General features: G+C 39.6%; 1 protein-coding gene across 1 annotated transcript in view; it reads right to left on the bottom strand.

The window, feature by feature from the left end:
* LOC145499718 (uncharacterized) overlaps positions 1-17,524 on the bottom strand; it is a 75,993-nt gene that overhangs the window by 7,404 nt on the left and 51,065 nt on the right. The window contains exons 2-18 of the mRNA XM_081479246.1: positions 14,631-14,744; positions 12,620-12,779; positions 12,148-12,332; positions 11,009-11,195; positions 9,914-10,092; positions 9,086-9,319; positions 6,656-6,773; positions 5,526-5,597; positions 5,308-5,379; positions 4,161-4,232; positions 3,734-3,805; positions 3,275-3,346; positions 1,488-1,559; positions 722-793; positions 518-589; positions 343-414; positions 99-170 (exon numbers count right to left, since the gene is read on the bottom strand). Coding sequence (XP_081335372.1) covers positions 99-170; positions 343-414; positions 518-589; positions 722-793; positions 1,488-1,559; positions 3,275-3,346; positions 3,734-3,805; positions 4,161-4,232; positions 5,308-5,379; positions 5,526-5,597; positions 6,656-6,773; positions 9,086-9,319; positions 9,914-10,092; positions 11,009-11,195; positions 12,148-12,332; positions 12,620-12,779; positions 14,631-14,697 — 1,850 coding nt within the window. The 5' untranslated portion in view covers positions 14,698-14,744. The remainder of the gene's footprint in view (positions 1-98; positions 171-342; positions 415-517; positions 590-721; positions 794-1,487; positions 1,560-3,274; positions 3,347-3,733; positions 3,806-4,160; positions 4,233-5,307; positions 5,380-5,525; positions 5,598-6,655; positions 6,774-9,085; positions 9,320-9,913; positions 10,093-11,008; positions 11,196-12,147; positions 12,333-12,619; positions 12,780-14,630; positions 14,745-17,524) is intronic.

Genomic DNA, 17,524 nt, shown 5'->3' with positions numbered 1-17,524 from the left:
GCGTCCAAGAATCGAGTATGCCTCAGCTCTTCAACAACTTTTAGTAACATTCCAACGTTTTTCGCTTTACAAATAACAGATCACCGAGTTTCACTTACAGGGTTCGGAGATTCTTCAGGTTGGCAAATACTCCATCAGGTAGAGATGTAATTGCGTTTGAGTACAGAAACCTATGAAAAAGTTCCATTCATTGAGTCAAAAGTGTAGTTGATTTGCTTTTACTTTTGATGATTAAATTCCACTGAATGTTATCTTGTGTTGAAAGAACATGGTATAAAAAAACAGCCGGCATTAATGTTTAGCTATATTATATCGTGCAATGGTGGCCTAGGCTTCACTTACAGGGAGTCCAGATTTTTCAAGTTAGCGAATACTCCTTCAGGTAGAAATGTAATTGGGTTTGAAGACAAAGCCCTGTAAAAAGATACCATTCATTGAGGCAAATGAAAAATTAAGTGGAATAGCTTCTATTTTTCACGAGTAACTGAGTACCAATGCTAAGCTTCTAATCACTTACAGGGAGTCCAGATTTTTCAAGTTGGCGAATATTCCTTCAGGTAGAAATGCAATTGCATTTGAAGACAAAGTCCTGTAAAAGACAACATTCACTGAGTCAAACGACGACTTAACTACATACTTGTTGTGTTGATGTACCATATCACAAAGGAAGTGTAGCTTCAATATTTATTTCCTAAGCAATAACGCACAATGTTTCACTTACAAGTCCTGTAAATTTGTCAGATTGTCCAATATTCCAGGAGGTAAAAGTGCAATAGCGTTTGAAGACAAATCCCTGTGAAAAAGTACCATACATTTAACAAAACCAGAAAAATGTACGGAAATTACATTTCTTAATAAAATTACATTCAACTGCTGAGGCGTTTGATATACTTTTAATTTATTCTTTGTTATTAAATACGTCGATACCCATTTTTATTGCATGCCACACAAAATACAACCAATCAGAATACAGGAAAGCCGTTGTATCCTTGACAGTACCACACCCAGCCTTCCCATCGCGCGCTGTTGGCCAGTGTATCTTCTATAGCATGTTATTAAAATAGTTATGCAACACTTTCTCGTGATATTCCACTTGTCGCTTGTATCTTCTTGGTATACACACTCGCCTACTTAACCCTGTATGAAGAGAAAATACAAGTGACTCGTGGGGTATTCCACGGAATACCACTCGAAAGGGTTGCACACTCGCTAGTACATACACCAGCATGAAGAGAGGCATTGTGTGATTGAAGTCTCTTGCCAACACAGCACATGGACTTCTCCAGTTATTAGCACATTTTCTAATAGGTACTGTAAGTGTCATGACTGACATTGACTGCAATGTGTGTGACGTTTTGTGCTTAACCCTACCCTACCCTAAAGGTAAATACGGGTGAAATTTACATTTCATGATTTCATAGAGATGCAGCACAATCATTAGCTACCCTGAACTTACAGTGTAACTGTTTGCGCTACATTTCACTTACAAGACACGGAGACTCGACAAATTAGCTCCGAATCCAACAGGTCGAGATGCAATGGCGTTTGAATACAGATCCCTGCAAAAAGGCATTGTGTCGTGACTGAGACAACAAGAAATCAAATGTATCAAATAAGTGGACCTTTGCAGACTTCTTTTTATAAGCTTTTCCCTCCTTCTTTCTAGAGGTCTTAGATAAAGCACAAACTATGAAATGGCTTCATTATATAGTTCATAGACAGCAATATCTTTATTTTTCTCAATGTAAACAGGAATATTATTACATTTTTTTAATTTAGGTTGTATGTTTCAGATGAGGTAATTGTTATAATTTTGTTTGAAATTAGACTGGAGGCTAAATGAATCGTTAGGCTTTCGAGTTAGCCTTCAGCCTAGTTATGTCTAATTGCAGGGCAGGAGAGATGAAGGAAGAATTTGCAGCTTAAAGGTCAAATGAACCAAAATTTAGACATCTTTTCTTCAGCCATTTTATAGCGACCAAATGTTAAAAAAAAAAACATTTAAAAGGAAACTTGTGAAATTTTTCTTTCTGAGCCGTGAAAAGGAGTAAAAAAGTTAAAAGTACGAAGACAGCCGATTGCTTCACGGAAACGTTTCCAAAATGACCGCGCACTTTAATAGAGGAATGGAACTGAGACTGCTTTGTGACGTCATTGTTGTCTTGAACATTGCTGCGTTTCTGCGTCAGTGAGTCTTTCGTGGGGAAGGTTTTGGATCTAAATACAAACCTTATTTCACTTCCTTATTTTATTTTACTGAGTTCGCCCGCTGTTCTATTCGGCTGGCATTATTTGCTTGTTTGTAGTTGTTTTTGTCCAATTGCCGGCTTGCAACGTTCCATAGTGAAATCGTCGGTACCGCGTCTTTCTTGACTGCAAGTTGACAAAGCTTGAAAGAGGGTCCTAACAAACTCATTACTACAAGATTTTGTTCGAAGCTGTTTTCGGTAAAGCGTTTTTACACAAACGCGGAAATGCTTCGAGGGCATGAAGGATTCTCAATTCATTTTTATAAACCATTCTCTGTTAAGTTTTGGGTCCTGGGGGAACTTGAAAGTGCTAACTTTTGATTTTGAGTGGTTTTCCTCTGAAGTTCACAGTGAACTTGAAACCAAAACAGTTTCAAATTTCCCGCATTTCTTGAGCTCACCAACAGTGACGTCACAAGCGTTATTTCCGACAATTATCTGAAAATTTTCCGAACCGCTCTACGATTATGACGGATAAAAAACAGTGATTTTAACATTCCAATATCAACGCAATGCTTCATCCAATTCGTTTGAAACTTCAGAATATGTTTATTTTATGCTTAATGAACACATTGAACTCAAATGAAAACAGTGTCTTAATTTTGGTTCATTTGACCTTTAAAGAACAAAAAAGGACATAATTAACTAATTCGCGTATTGGTCAGGAAATAGTGTTTTATGTTTTTTGAAAAAGCAAATACGCTAAGTTCTTCGAAGCGGGTTGGAAGTTCTTTTAAAATTTCCATGATTCAGATTGACTTTTCCAGGAATTTAAAATGCTCCCAAGATCTCAATGTTAATTCTCCTTACTGCCATACATTTCTTTTTATTAAGTCTAACAGATTTTCAGACGTTTCCAGGACCAGTAACCTCATTCCAGGATTTCCAGTCCTGGAAAATGCCAAAACAAAAACTGATAAATTCCAGGAATTTCCAGGTTTTCCAGGACCCAAAAAGTTCTTGTTTCTGGACGAGTATTGATTAAGGGCAGTGAACGGAATATTAAACCGCTATATTTCACGTACAAGATTTCCAAATTTGTAAGCTTGGCAAAGAATCGCTCAGGTAGGATTGAAATAGCGTTTGAAGACAAATCTCTGTCAAAAAATCAAACAATAACGAAATTAGCAATTCATATCTATTTTTAAAGTAAAGTAGTGGAATTAGTTTCTCGCTCTTTGTGACAATACGTGCTGCAAACAATTGATTGCAATGACGTTTCATAGTGTGGCGAATGTGTTATGATAAACTTACAGGTGCTGTAGACTTGTGAGATTAGCCAAAACTCCGTCAGGCAGAGATGATATCGCATTTTTGGACAAATCCCTGTTAGTAGCATTCAAAAAAGCAACAATCAATGATTTAGGTTGATGGACTCTGCCTTTCACGCATCAATTCTATTCACGAAATATTCTTTGCCTCAGACGCTTTGTTTGTCTTTCTCCCCTGATCGAGCGCGGTACAAATAACTGCGTTTCACTCACAGGTGCTGTAGATTTTTCAGGTTGGCAAATACTCCGTCAGATAGAAATGTAATTGTGTTTGACTTCAGACACCTGTGAAAAGGAATCGTTCAATTGTAACTTAAGGAAACGAGGAGAAATCTGTAACGAACCTCTTCTTGTTATCCCTTGTGGGGCCGTTACTGGGGGACAAAGCAAAGCATGAAAAGCTACATAGTAACTAGAAATGGTCCCAAAAAAGACTGGCAGATAAAACTCGCCCCAAATCAGCAAGATTTCTTCTCGTTTCTAAGTGGCAAATTGAGTCAAACGATCAATGCAGAGGACTTGATTTAAATTTCATTATTGAATTCTACGGAAGAATGAATTGTCATGTATTGACATACTGTACCAGACGGCCAAAGCCATAACTACACTAATGTTTCGCTCTATACGACGTTTCACTTACAGGGACTGTAAATTTATCAGCTTGGCAAATATTCCATCGGGTAAAAGAGAGATCCCGTTTGAAGACAAATCCCTGTGAGTGAAACGAGAAAATAAGGCAAACTTTCTTCTAAGCTAACTTAATGATTCAAGCTTCGTATATTTAGCCGAAACACTTACGACCTAATAAGGTTATTAGAAATGACTTTAAGTGACAATGTATTCAGAACTAGTATGTTAAGGACGCACACCGTAAATAAATCGACAGACACTGCAAATACAACAAGATCATGTTACTGCGCCTTTCAATAACATGCGGACTCTAAAATTCAAGGCTCAACCGACAAATGCGTTTATCGCTACTGTCAATCAAATGTTCGGCGGCTCCTCCCAGCTTCCGACTACTGCCGAGCGCGCGGTAATCAAGTCGTTGAGCACAGTTCAGACAACGAAACAGTGCTCGGCAGCGAAAAACGCATTTGTCGGTTGAGCTTTGGATTTTAGAGTCAGCATGTTATTGAAAGGCGCAGTAAGAATGCCACCTAGTAGCAGGCCAGGCCGACAATTTAGTTATTTACAAAGCGCTAGCGTGGTCGAGGAGCTGAACTCGAGACTCTCGCGCACGTATTTTGCAATCTATAAATTGAAGTCAGATCTGAGTGCCAACCTCAGTCTCATTTCTGTTGAAAGACTCTGGCGTTGATCACGCTGCATGTTGTACCTCCAGGTTCACATTAGCATAAGTTTGGACCTAGATTCCTACAATTGCAGGTTACTGCTACGACCATGAGAAACCGTTGTAGATGAGCTTCAAGAAATACCGACAGAAATTATTTTTCGACCATCCGTTTTATATCATTATAAATGATCCTTGCGGCAATTCTTAAGCAATTGTAGTTGGCATATGAATACAATGTAAATACGTCAATGCACTCAGGGGCGGATCCGGGATTTCACATGATTGATTTGCATCAACTTAACTAGGAGTGTTGGGGGCATGTTCCCCAAGAAAATTGAAATTTAGTGATCTCAGAATGCAATTTTCCCGCATTTCCACAGAATGCAATTTTCCTGCATTCTGAGAAGTTTGGAAACATTTCAGTGATTTCTGGAAATCACTTGAACTACTCTGGGTCCACCCCTGGCACTGTTTCGGTTCCTTCACTTACAGTGTCCTCACATGATGAATTGTAGGAAAGACTTCGTCAGATAGAGATCCGATATTGTTTGAAGGCAAATCCCTGTTGAAGAAAAGGGCAATCCAGTGAGAGGAACGTCACACAAATACGTTTGCTTCGGTGATGTCCGTCCACACTCGATAAAAAAAAAAAACAAAAAAACAGATAGACAGAGAGACAAGCTTAAATACATGTAGACAGGAACTTACAACCAAGTTAAAGTTGTGAGGTTAGAAAATAATCCCAGTGAAGATATTGAAAAGTTGCTTGACGACAGTATTCTAAAAAAGAGACAGAAAAATGAGAATTGTTAGCTAAAGTACATAACGGTGCAGATTCGCACATATATTCCTCTTTTTATCCACTCTCAAATTGATTTGAAGCGCTCTTTCTATCTTGTTTGTATTGCAATCTTTGAAATATTTTGTAACAATGTGAAGGCTTCGTCCACACTACGCCATTGTAATTTGAAAACGGAGCTTTATTTCTTCAGTCAGGCCACTAAACCGTCACGAAAATGGAGCTTTTCGAAAACGCTCTACAAGCCGGCGGAATTTGAAAACGCCGGCTTTGCGTTTTCAGCTTGGACGGAAAACATTTTGAAATGGAAGCTTTTCGTGAACGATGACGTCACGATAATCGTGACTTTCCTCGGCTAGAGTTTTACTCAAACACAAATGTAAAATGACCGGTGATCGTTGCATTTTCAAATTCCTCTGGTGTAGTGTGGACAGAAAACGTAACATTTGATGCTTTTTCAGAGTGAAACCTCCGTTTTCAAATTCCTCTGGCGTAATGTGGACGGAAAACAATTAATGCGTTTTCAGAGTGAAAGCTCCGTTTTCAAATTCCTCTGGCGTAATGTGGACGGAAAACAATTAATGCGTTTTCAGAGTGAAAGCTCCGTTTTCAAATTCCTCCGGTGTACTGTGGACGGAAAACAATTAATGTGTTTTCAGAGTGAAACCTCCGTTTTCAAATTCCTCTAGCGTAATGTGGACGGAAAACAATTAATGCGTTTTCAGAGTGAAACCTCCGTTTTCAAATTCCTCTGGCGTAATGTGGACGGAAAACAATTAATGCGTTTTCAGAGTGAAACCTCCGTTTTCAATTTCCTCCGGTGTAGCGTGGACGGGGCCTAAGCCAGACAGCTCAATCGAACCGTCACATTAAAATCACTTGACAAAAGTGGACGTTTGGAGACATTGAAACGAGCAATCGAGTACGCAATGTTGGAGAAGGAGAGCGGCGCCGCTGTAATAAGACTATCAATTTTCATTTTGCGAATACGTGATGAAAAGTATTCATAATTGAAACAATAACCTGTCAAAAACCTTACATCCTTTCAGCAATTGTTGGAACGCATTCACTGATGTCCATGAGTGATTTTAAGTTCTTGCATGAATAAGTGTTTCCAGTAGGCTGCGATTGATCAGCTGCACAGTTCGGTCCACAGTCTAAGAAGCAACCGCAAATCGTAACATCAAGCTTCCATTTTTTGTACTTCTTTCTGCTCCACGACTCGCGCATAAGCATAACCAACATGCGCAAACGCAGCAAGGTCCCGTTAAAGCCTGGTTTTCGCTAGCGACGCAAGTACAAGTGCAAACACAAACGCGAGCAATAGGGATGAACCAAGTGAAAACGAAATTCGACGCAAACACAAGCACAAGCAAAATCATCCGAACCTTCCGCCATTTTGGAAAACTGTTTAGGCGCGAAGTAATCTGAATCCAGTGTTTTCATTGACCAAACATAACCACGTGTGGTAAATATTGTTGTGTGTTGTGCCTGAGCGGCATTTCGTTTTCACTTGTTACAGCGCAAACACAAGCATAAGCGCAAGCACAAGAAAACGGAAAAAGTTTGATCCTTGTGCTTGTGCTTGCGCTTGTGCTTACGCCTTTATCAAGGCCGTTTTCACGGTAAAATAAGAAATATTGTGTTTGCGCTTGCGCTTGCGCTTGTGCTTGTGTTTGCGCTTGTGTTTGCGCTTGTGTTTGCGCTTGTGTTTGCGCTTGTCCTTGCGCTTGTGTTTGCGCTTGTTTGCGCTTGTGTTTGCGCTTGTGCTTGCGCTTGTGTTTGCGCTTGTGCTTGCGCTTGTGCTTGCGCTTGTGTTTGCGCTTGTGCTTGTGTTTGCGCTTGTGTTTGCGCTTGTGTTTGCGCTTGCGCTTGCGCTTGCGCTTGCGCTTGGGATTGCGCTTGGGATTGCGCTTGGGATTGCGCTTGTGCTTGCGCTTGTGCTTGCGCTTGCGCTTGCGCTTGCGCTTGCGCTTGCGCTTGTGTTTGCGCTTGTGCTTGTGTTTGCGCTTGTGTTTGCGCTTGTGTTTGCGCTTGTGCTTGCGCTTGTGCTTGCGCTTGTGCTTGCGCTTGCGCTTGTGCTTGTGCTTGTGCTTGCGCTTGTGCTTGCGCTTGCGCTTGTGTTTGCACTTGCGCTTGTGTTTGCGCTTGTGTTTGCGCTTGTGTTTGCGCTTGTGTTTGCACTTGTGTTTGCGCTTGTGTTTGCGCTTGTGCTTGCACTGGTGTTTGTGCTGGTGTTTGCGCTGGTGTTTGCGCTTGTGCTTGCGCTTGTGCTTGCGCTTGTGCTTGCGCTTGTGCTTGCGCTTGTGTTTGCGCTTGTGCTTGCGCTTGCGCTTGTGCTTGCGCTTGTGCTTGTGCTTGTGCTTGTGTTTGCGCTTGTGTTTGCGCTTGTGCTTGCGCTTGCGCTTGCGCTTGTGCTTGCGCTTGTGTTTGCGCTTGTGCTTGCGCTTGTGCTTGCGCTTGTGTTTGCGCTTGTGTTTGCGCTTGTGTTTGCGCTTGTGCTTGTGCTTGCGCTTGTGCTTGCGCTTGTGCTTGCGCTTGTGCTTGCGTTTGTGCTTGCGCTTGTGTTTGTGCTTGTGCTTGTGCTTGTGTTTGCGCTTGTGTTTGCGCTTGTGTTTGCGCTTGTGCTTGCGCTTGTGTTTGCGCTTGTGTTTGCGCTTGTGCTTGTGTTTGTGCTTGCGCTTGTGTTTGTGCTTGTGCTTGCGCTTGTGTTTGCGCTTGTGCTTGCGCTTATGCTTGCATCGCTAGTGAAAACCAGGCTTAATAGACGACGTGAATAGCTCTGGGGAGCCCAGCAAAATGGACAGTCCTGATTGGTTTCCTTTGAAACAAGGACAGCGCTTCATTATCGATGTAGTCCCTTTTGAAAGGAAACAACTGCTTAAAAAATGGACTGGATTTAGTACGAACTCAACTTTTTACTGCACATGCTCATGGTAATACAAAAATTTTAGAAATTCGTGAGAAAATACGAAAATGTCGAAGAATTTTTTAAAAAAATTTTCTAAAATTTATTTCATTTATGACCATCAATTCATAATGTAGACGGAAGAGATTGAACAACACATGTTAAGTCCAGCAGCACTGATTTGGTTTTGAACATAGCATGCGCTGTGTGGCCAACAAAGCCAAAATTCGGCTACGTTCGCTCAGAGTTCCCCAAAGCTTCGTGTCTTGCTTAGTCAAGAAAGCGAAGGACTAGGGTCGAGAACGCACCTTTTCCTGACCTTTTGTTACAAAACAAAACGCGTGGTTAGTTGTCGACAACTCACTGCGTCTGTGTACACGGTATGATCCTTATGCTTATGTTATGTGCTAGAAAAGGCCGCAAATTATAATGTACAAGTCAAAGAAAAATGGCGAGGAGGTCTAAACTATAGATATATACTATATACATCAATGTTTACCAATCTTTGGAAATCACAACAAAAACAGGTTTTGGAGCCGTTTTTATGATAAAAAGTCTTACCTGTGAAAATGACTGAGAAATCCCTCACGTCAATTCCGTACTTGCTGCTGGCCACACAAGAGTAGCTTTCTTCCTTCTCTAAGTAGATACTCGCAGTGTTTGTTGTATTGAACAGCACTGTAGAGTTCCTGATGAGTGCTGTGTATATGGGAGGAGTTCCAGTGACAGGAATTGACAGTCTGAAGGTTGGTGCTGCTCGTATAACAGAAGTTGATAACATGACCTTGGGTGCAACTGATAGAATAATAACTGTATTTAGTTTAACTCATATTTACGTCATGCCTTGCACACATAAAGCGTACCGTAAGTGGACAAGGCTTCTTTTAGCGTAATAAATCCTGTACAGTAATGGTATAAATCAATAAATTTGAGCACCTCGGCTACTTTACTCTTGCTCTCTCTCTAGAGTTCTTCTTACTCCTACTTTTGTGGCTTAATAAAACGTCCGAAAAATTTAAGGTGTATTTTGAATGCTCAATTACATATGTGTGCCTTCATCTACAAAACACAAAGAGCTGCACTGGTTATTTCGACTGATACAACTTCGTTAACATTTCTCTGAAGCCATGTTCGAAGAAGAAAACATAGTTAACAGTGGGAAATGGTTAAGGAATCCGGTAAACATCAAAGAAGCATACAAACAGGCCAAGATTTATGTACGAATGTCCACGACCCTGCACATTTTTTGTTCTATGCTCATAAACTATGCACAGTTTGCGCAGTTTAGGAGAATTTTCTGGTTGATACTTCGGCTTAAAAGGGATTGATGCCTTGTTGATTCCAAACATGGAGTGGATTAACTATCAAACAACATTCTTCTGTACATACCAAGGGGAATAAAAGCTAAAGATATGTGAAATCCTCTCCTTTGAAGACTGTAGTCTGAATGGAATGTTATTACTCCATATTCTCCTGTTACAAGAACCTCATCTCCGGGCCTAGGTATCGGACCACAGAACACACCAAAAATCTCGCTCTTCTCATTTGTAATCCTTAAAAAGTCTCGCCTACAACAAACAAGGTTTAACTGAGAAAAAACATCAATTTAGCCCTGCCCCACCCAAGTAACATGTCTCCGAACACCATTATTGATGTCACTTTGGGACGGAAATTGGAACTTTGCCCCGGATCCTGGAACACAATCGTTAATGAAAAGTAATAGCAAAACAACTCGTAAGTGAAGTCATAGATAATAGAGAGAATGATGATTAGGAGGGCCGGTAAACATCAAAGAAGCAAACAGAAAGGCTATGATTTATGTTGGAAGGTCCTCGACCCTGCACATCTTTTGTTTTGTGCTCATTGACTATACATGAATTACATAATCGCAATGCTTTTATATTGTTTAGTTGTATGAGCGCACATAACTACCTTTTGTGTTATGTCAGGTTTTGCACAGGGTCAACCCCCAAAATAACCAACAAAATCATACAACAAAGAACTTTGCCAGATTTCCTAACCACGTCCCTCTATAAACTATGGTGAAGTGTAAAAGACATCTTTAGCGTCTCTCAGTCTTCTGAGCCCGCCATTATTAATTTAAGCTACTACATTGTCCTTGATAACCAAGATTATTCTTTGTACATTTCTGATTTTCAATTTGTCCAACACATTTGTCAACGCCAATCAAATAAGGTTCACCTACATGGACGTCGTTGTATCTTACGAAAGCAACGCACCAGCCAAACTGAAAAGATTAACTTGACGTCCTTGGAGCTAAGCAAATCTAGGAATTACTTATCCTCCTTTATAAGCGCTTTCGGAACTTAATGTTCAAGATTACATCGCGCAACTGAACAGCTTGACATCTTGACTAAGCTCTAGAATGACTTGCTTTTTTAGATTTTCGTTATTTTTACAGTGTACTAAACTAGTATAAAAAGCATGATTTTTCTTTAAAGAATATAAAATTGATGTACTTACAGCTCGCACAAAGGAAATTTATGCTCAATCTCCAAGTCAAAATCATGAAATTGAATGTTCATCGCCATACCGCGTGGAATACGAACTGTGTAATTACAATCCATGTTTCGTGGATAGCTGTTTGGATATCCAGGACTTGTCAGTGAATTGTTTACCACTGATCCACATTCCGAAATAGTGAAATTTTCTATTCCAGAGAAAAAAGGGTTCAGATAAGATTAATATACTAATAGCTACGCGGGATTAAACATCTCACTTCAGTTAGTCTTTGTTTGAACGATGTATGTGTTGTTGCTTTCTTGTTGTGCTTTGGCTAAGTATTCCTGTCATTACATGACCGAGAAAATTACTTCATTGTGTTTAGCTGAGAGCAGGCCAATTTATCATTAATCTTAAATTTGCACTGTAGTGCAAATTAACGGGGGCACGTTCGTTAATTTCTCAGTCATATAATAAATTAAGGATTTAAACTACTAATTAAGGATTTAAACCACTAGTGATATTTGAAAATTCTTTCAAATTACACTCGCATAAAAGCTCATGCAATTTTGAGAGAATTTTCAAACAGCACTCGTAGTGTGGATCCTTAATTGCACTCGCACTCATACGATTACCTGTACTAATCATATACTAATTCCTTTGTGGGAACTTCTACGTTAGTTATTAGTGAAGGAGATTAAAGTTGCAGAACTTAAGTTTTGCCCTGTAAGATGGGAGGGTGCTCAGAAAGCACTTATCCTTGTGATATGTCATTTGCTGTGTTTAGTAGTGATCGTCACATGTTTATACACTATCTTCTCAAAAGAAACGAGCCTGTATTCTCTCAACTTACTATGAATGTAGATATGAATGAGTAGGTCGAAAGGTAATCAAGGGGAGGCGCACCAGCTAATGGAACATAAATTCTTTACATAGGAATGCATCAGACAAATAGTTGGTAATTACGTAACTAGGTTTTCTCTAAAAGCCAATTTAATTAAAGAACCATTTGAGATCAATGAAATACATTGCCATAACTCCTCTAATAACTCCCCGTTCGATTCCATCAATGCGGAATATTCATACAATCGAAACATCTTTTTTGGTTACACAAGAAAGTGCACGCACGGCATAATAACCTGTATTCTCTAAACACTTACCAGGTGGAATGGCAGTGAAAGAAATTAGGAATCCCTTTTCCTCATAATGGTTATAAAAGACGTTTGAGTGAAATATCATCAAAACGAGGTCTCCAGTTACAAGAATTACTTTCTCGGTCCATTGGCCACAATACACACCAAAGTTCTTGTTGTTCTCATTAGTAACCTTCAAATAATCCGTCCAGCTGTGAAGAGAAAAGCACTCCTTCCATATTTCAAAGTCCCTGTTTTTAGTTTTTTTATTTTTTTTTTCGCTTCAAAAGGCGAACATTTCACGTTTGTTGCGCAACTTGTCAACAACTTGTATATCGCAGTTGCCCCGTGGGTAAGCCAATAAGAGACTTTTCGTGTGTCCCCATTGATTCTTTAGGCAGAAAACATCTCGTGTGGCTAGTTGAGCACAATACTCCGTTTTCAAAAAAATCTGGATACGTGTAGACGGGTCTTTATATTAATAAGTTATGCTACTTACATACATTCCGGGAAGCTGAACTCCAGGTTAAACTCGTGGAAGTTAATTTCCATCATCATACCGGGTGGAATAGGAATCGAGTAATTACAATCCATATTGGGTGGGTAACTGTTTGGATATCCAGGACTTGTCAGTGTATTGTTTACAACTGAACCACATTCTGTTGAACAAAAGCGTATAAGGTTTACCTTCTGCTGATCTACATCGACAAATGCATATGGAAAACAACGTGAAGCAAAACTTGAAAGAACAAGTGGCTTCCATTCAAAACTATAGGTACTCTGAAATAGCTTATTTTGATTGGCCTTGATCTTGTTAATCGTATTTTTCCAGCCTCATATTTAAATAGTTAGTTCCGGGACTTTCAAATTAACAAAACCAGAAGTAGATACACATCTGACGGCTTTCTTTCATCTCGTGCCGTTTAAGGTTTTTCACGGCTCGCAAATCTTCCTTCGTGTGCATGTGTGTGGTAGAAGAGACGCGTCTTGTATACGTCCCCGGGAGGGTGGGGGAGGTACTTCCAGAAAAGTTGGGTGGCGGTGTGCGGCCCACTTCCCAAAATCCTTACCCTATTTATGACCAACATCTGCGTTTTTTGCTACCCTATTTATGACCTGTCTAAAAATTCGATAGCCTATTTATGACCGTTGCGGCTGACACAGTTGCCCCAAACATAAGTTATGAAGGGCTTTTGTTGACGGTTTTATCGATAAAGATGAAAAGGTAGCTTCTCTTAAGAAACATACCCAATTCAAGACTAGAGTGCTAAAACCATACCCTATTTATAACCAAAATGGCCAAAAGCGATACCCTATTTATGACCAAAACGGCTGAAAAACCCTACGCTTTGGGGCCGCACATACCTATATGGCACATATTAGGGAGCACACCCCCCCCCCCCCGGGTATACGTCCTATTAATCAGAGGGATTTTCACTTGAGTGAAACTAATTCGCACTTACTACTACGTCTAGAGATTAGTTTAAAAATCTCGCGCCACTTTATCATCCAGTCCGAAATAAAATCATAAATCAATCGTGACTCGGTCCCAAACGTTCTCCCATACTCCGTGACGGCTAGATGTACTTACTGCGAATTTGGATTGGTTCACTGTACTGTCTATGGCTTGCAAATGGCAAAAGCAATTCCTTTGGTTTCGGTTTTACAACAATCAGATGAAAACTGATTCTCGCCAACCCCGCTATGAAACAGGAAATAGCGTTGCTTAATCCACCGTGTTTTGTGTAAATAAGATATTTTTGCATTGGCACTTCTGGGTAACTTCTACAAGATTTCTATCTTAATAGAAAATCCGCAGGTGACCTACAGCTACCTAGGAGTTGTGGGCGAAAGGAGGCGTCGTGATTGGTGATTTTGACGGCGATAAATTGGATGCCTGTTTCATTGGAATTGTAGATGAGATTTCAAGTTACAATACAAGAACGTACTAAACTATAAGACGACTTAGGACACTTAGGCGTCAATTTAGTGTTACTTTAAGAAATCCTCCGTAGTACGTAAAAATGCATGTCCTGTCGAAAATCTTTCAGGAAATTTTAAATCTTAGGGGTTGACTTCGGGCAGATCATATGGTCAAGATTTACGGCTGTCTGATATTCCAAGTGACACAGTTCAATGAGTCAGTTAATCGAGAATTAATAGCGCTACAGCACATGAATAGCTCTTGTTTAAAGCCATTGTGAGCACGCAGAGGTTTGCATGAAATTTTCTCATGTGCTATTTATATATCCAGCTTTACTGGATGTAAAGAGAAAAGAAAACTTAAGATGTAAAGTTATATTATACATTTACCGAGTTACAGTTTTCTTAGGAAGCTGATTCATGTTTTAGATAGATGCTTTTGTCACATCATGTAGTCATTATGTATTACTCGCCCTCTGCCGTACACATGCCTTCCTGATAACACTCCAAAACTTAACTACCTACTTGCAATCTCACAGTATAAACTGATTCAAAATGCCCATTTGTTTACTCAAACTGTAGCTTACCTTGTATAGCGAACGCCTCATCCTTTCCACAAGACAGTAACAAGAAAAGAAGGAAACATTTGTTCATGGCGTACAAGTAATTTTCTTCATGCAAGATCGAAATATCAACCTTTCCTGATAGAGAGGAATATAAAAAAAATACCTGGAGTTAATTTGTGCGATACCAGAGTAAAAAAGGAAAACTAATGTTCAGGAAGGTGATTTTTCTCGGGTAATTTTGAACGACTACGTTAACCTTGAAAAAGTATTTACCTTAGGGTCGTCGTCTGGCAAAAGTTTTCTTTCATTAACTAATTCAAACTCTTCCTACGTTTTTCTTCGTTGTTCCATTTCTTCCCAAGTTTCTTATTCCCCTAGCTCGTGGTCGCTAAACCAGCCAAAACCCCAGCGCGTTTTATTAAGTCGAATATCCTCAATCCGTTCACTTGTTTCTCGATTTCTGGCTAATTTTTGGAAGAATTCCTCCATGTCTAACGCATGTGCAAGAGTGCAATAGATTCGTAAGAGTTGTTCGACACTAGCTATGGCCTTGCGCCATGGCTTGTTCAAAGCAGAGTGAAGAATTACTTCAGACATATTGCTCGTGATTGCTCGCTTTGTTTTAATCATACTTTAACTACCAGACCTTTTGGCTACTTTTACAGAAAAAAATTCCAACAAAATAACCTTGAGGCTATTATTCAGAGGATAAAAAAAACGTTAAATGGGATTTTTTTTTTCCATTCTAGGGTAATGATATCTTCACTATAACCCTGAGTTATTTTTCCTTCCTTTTAATTTAGTTGACTATCACCTGCAATTGTTGTTCAAGCTAGCGCTAGAGGTTTACGCTATTGTTCTGGTTATGCAAATCTAAACCACATGTTGCAGAAACTCGAATGAAAAGCCTTTTTACTCTGCAACGAAACTTATGAAACTAGGGACAAAAATTTTTTAAAAGGCGGAAAATCACCACAAATTTTAATGTGAGCAAATAGACCAAATAAGCATATCTAGGCAAATAACTTTCGTGTTGCAAAACACGGCATGAGAAGCAGCATGTAGCCCAAAGAAATTGGACATTTCCAGCTATAATTTAGTAAAATTGAGGAAAATCACCATAGCCAGTTTTTTTGATGAACAAGGGCATTGCCAAAATGTGCTAAGCGTAATTAAAATCCCTTGAGGTAGAGATCACAAATCTTTAAAACTATTTCGATGAACGTTTGGTCTTGCGAAATACTCGGAAAAAGATGCCTAATGCACCTCTTTTATTCTGGGGGCAATTTGCAACATATAGTGTTGTATTGTCCCACCATAAAAAAGGATTATTAAAGATTCCGAAACCACTTGCATATGTCACAAATTGAAGGATTTCAATTCCGTATACCAAGGGCAAAACAAGACAATTCAGCTTTCAGCTTCATAACATAATGTTTTGCTTGTTCCACGATTGCACTATATTGAGACCCAGTAGGGAAAGAGGATCATCTACATAGCTATTCAGGGAGATTGATCCCAACTGGGCCAAACCCATCAGAAGGTACCAGTGACCTTTCAATAGCAACATTTCAAACCATAATTACTAAAAAAAATTGAAACAGGTGTGACTAATTATCGGTTCAACCGTGAGAGATGAAAGACAACAACTGATTTGGGAAAAACAAAAACAAAAGGTTTGATAAAATGGGCGTTAATGCTTTCAAGAGTTAGTCACGTTTAAATAAAACTTTTGTGTATAGAAGCAGCAGATCGCCTCGTAATTACTAAACTCTTCATTCAAACTTTCAATTTTCGGCCTCGGTCAAGAGTTTCAAATTAAACTACAGCCTCCAAGGGTTGAACATAAAAAAATTCTTATCCTGAGCTATGGGTGTGTTTCTTTGACATGATCCGAATCAAGATTTATGATCCAAGATCACTCTCATTATGATTCATCAAAGAGGCGTATTTGAAACACGAAATGGCGAAATAACACTTAACAATGTGGGCGACGGTTAACCCATAAAATTATTGAAAGCTTACCACCTTCAAGTCAGTGATATTTTGGCTAACCTGAACGCTAGTCTGTCTAATCGGAACGCTATTTTGCTTTACTTAGGCTAGCCTTAGTCACATTTCGTCATTTTGCCATTTCGTGTTTTAAACACGCTCGCATCAAAGGATCTAAGAGCTGATGTATCCAGCTCTGAACAAGGATTCATCGGTTCCTTTGGTGCACCATGATCCGGGTGATCTTGGGTCATTGATCACACAAGGGACAAACACCTGTTTTGAAATACTACTGATTTTGATGGGAGCAAAACTGATTTGCCTGCTGCGCTTTATCTCAAAAAGGGAAATATCAACGAAATCTCCTGTTAAAACTGTCCATAGAAAACCTGACGTTAAAAGGGACGAGTAGCAACATTAACTTGACAATCTGAAATTAAAACAAACCCAAAAAAAAAAGTTGAAATGGACAAGTTTTCCACAGCTTCGTGTTACCGCGATAGCATGTGCCGCTTGTACAATCGAGTTCCCTATTCTGAGATTTATAGAAAAACGTTTCGATAAGATGAAAAATCAGTTTCTAGAGAGTGATCACGGAGATAAACTTATCCAAATTAAACATATCAGTGACCCTTCCAGCGAAAGCCGCGAGGTAGCCTTGAATGAGCTTCCTACGGTTAGAATAAAAGGCCAAGGACCTTTGAATCAGTGTGATCGAGCCTCCAAAATCGTCCCTCAAACTCAAGACAATCGGACATCTAATGGTTCCAATACTAATTTTAAGGAAATTTCTTATGAATTTCATAGTCGTCATCTCTTGGACTCGTCTTTATGAACTGGTAAGCGAGGATAGGTTCCGAGATTTTTATGTTTAATGAAAAGGTTCCAGCCTCCACAGTCTCACCTCAAACTCCAGACAATCG

The sequence above is a fragment of the Orbicella franksi genome, chromosome 1, assembly GCF_964199315.1.
Source record: "Orbicella franksi chromosome 1, jaOrbFran1.1, whole genome shotgun sequence".
In the NCBI taxonomy this organism is placed as follows: domain Eukaryota; kingdom Metazoa; phylum Cnidaria; class Anthozoa; order Scleractinia; family Merulinidae; genus Orbicella; species Orbicella franksi.
The sequence above is the reverse complement of the archived record's forward strand: the minus strand, read 5'-3'. Positions and strand labels throughout refer to the sequence as shown.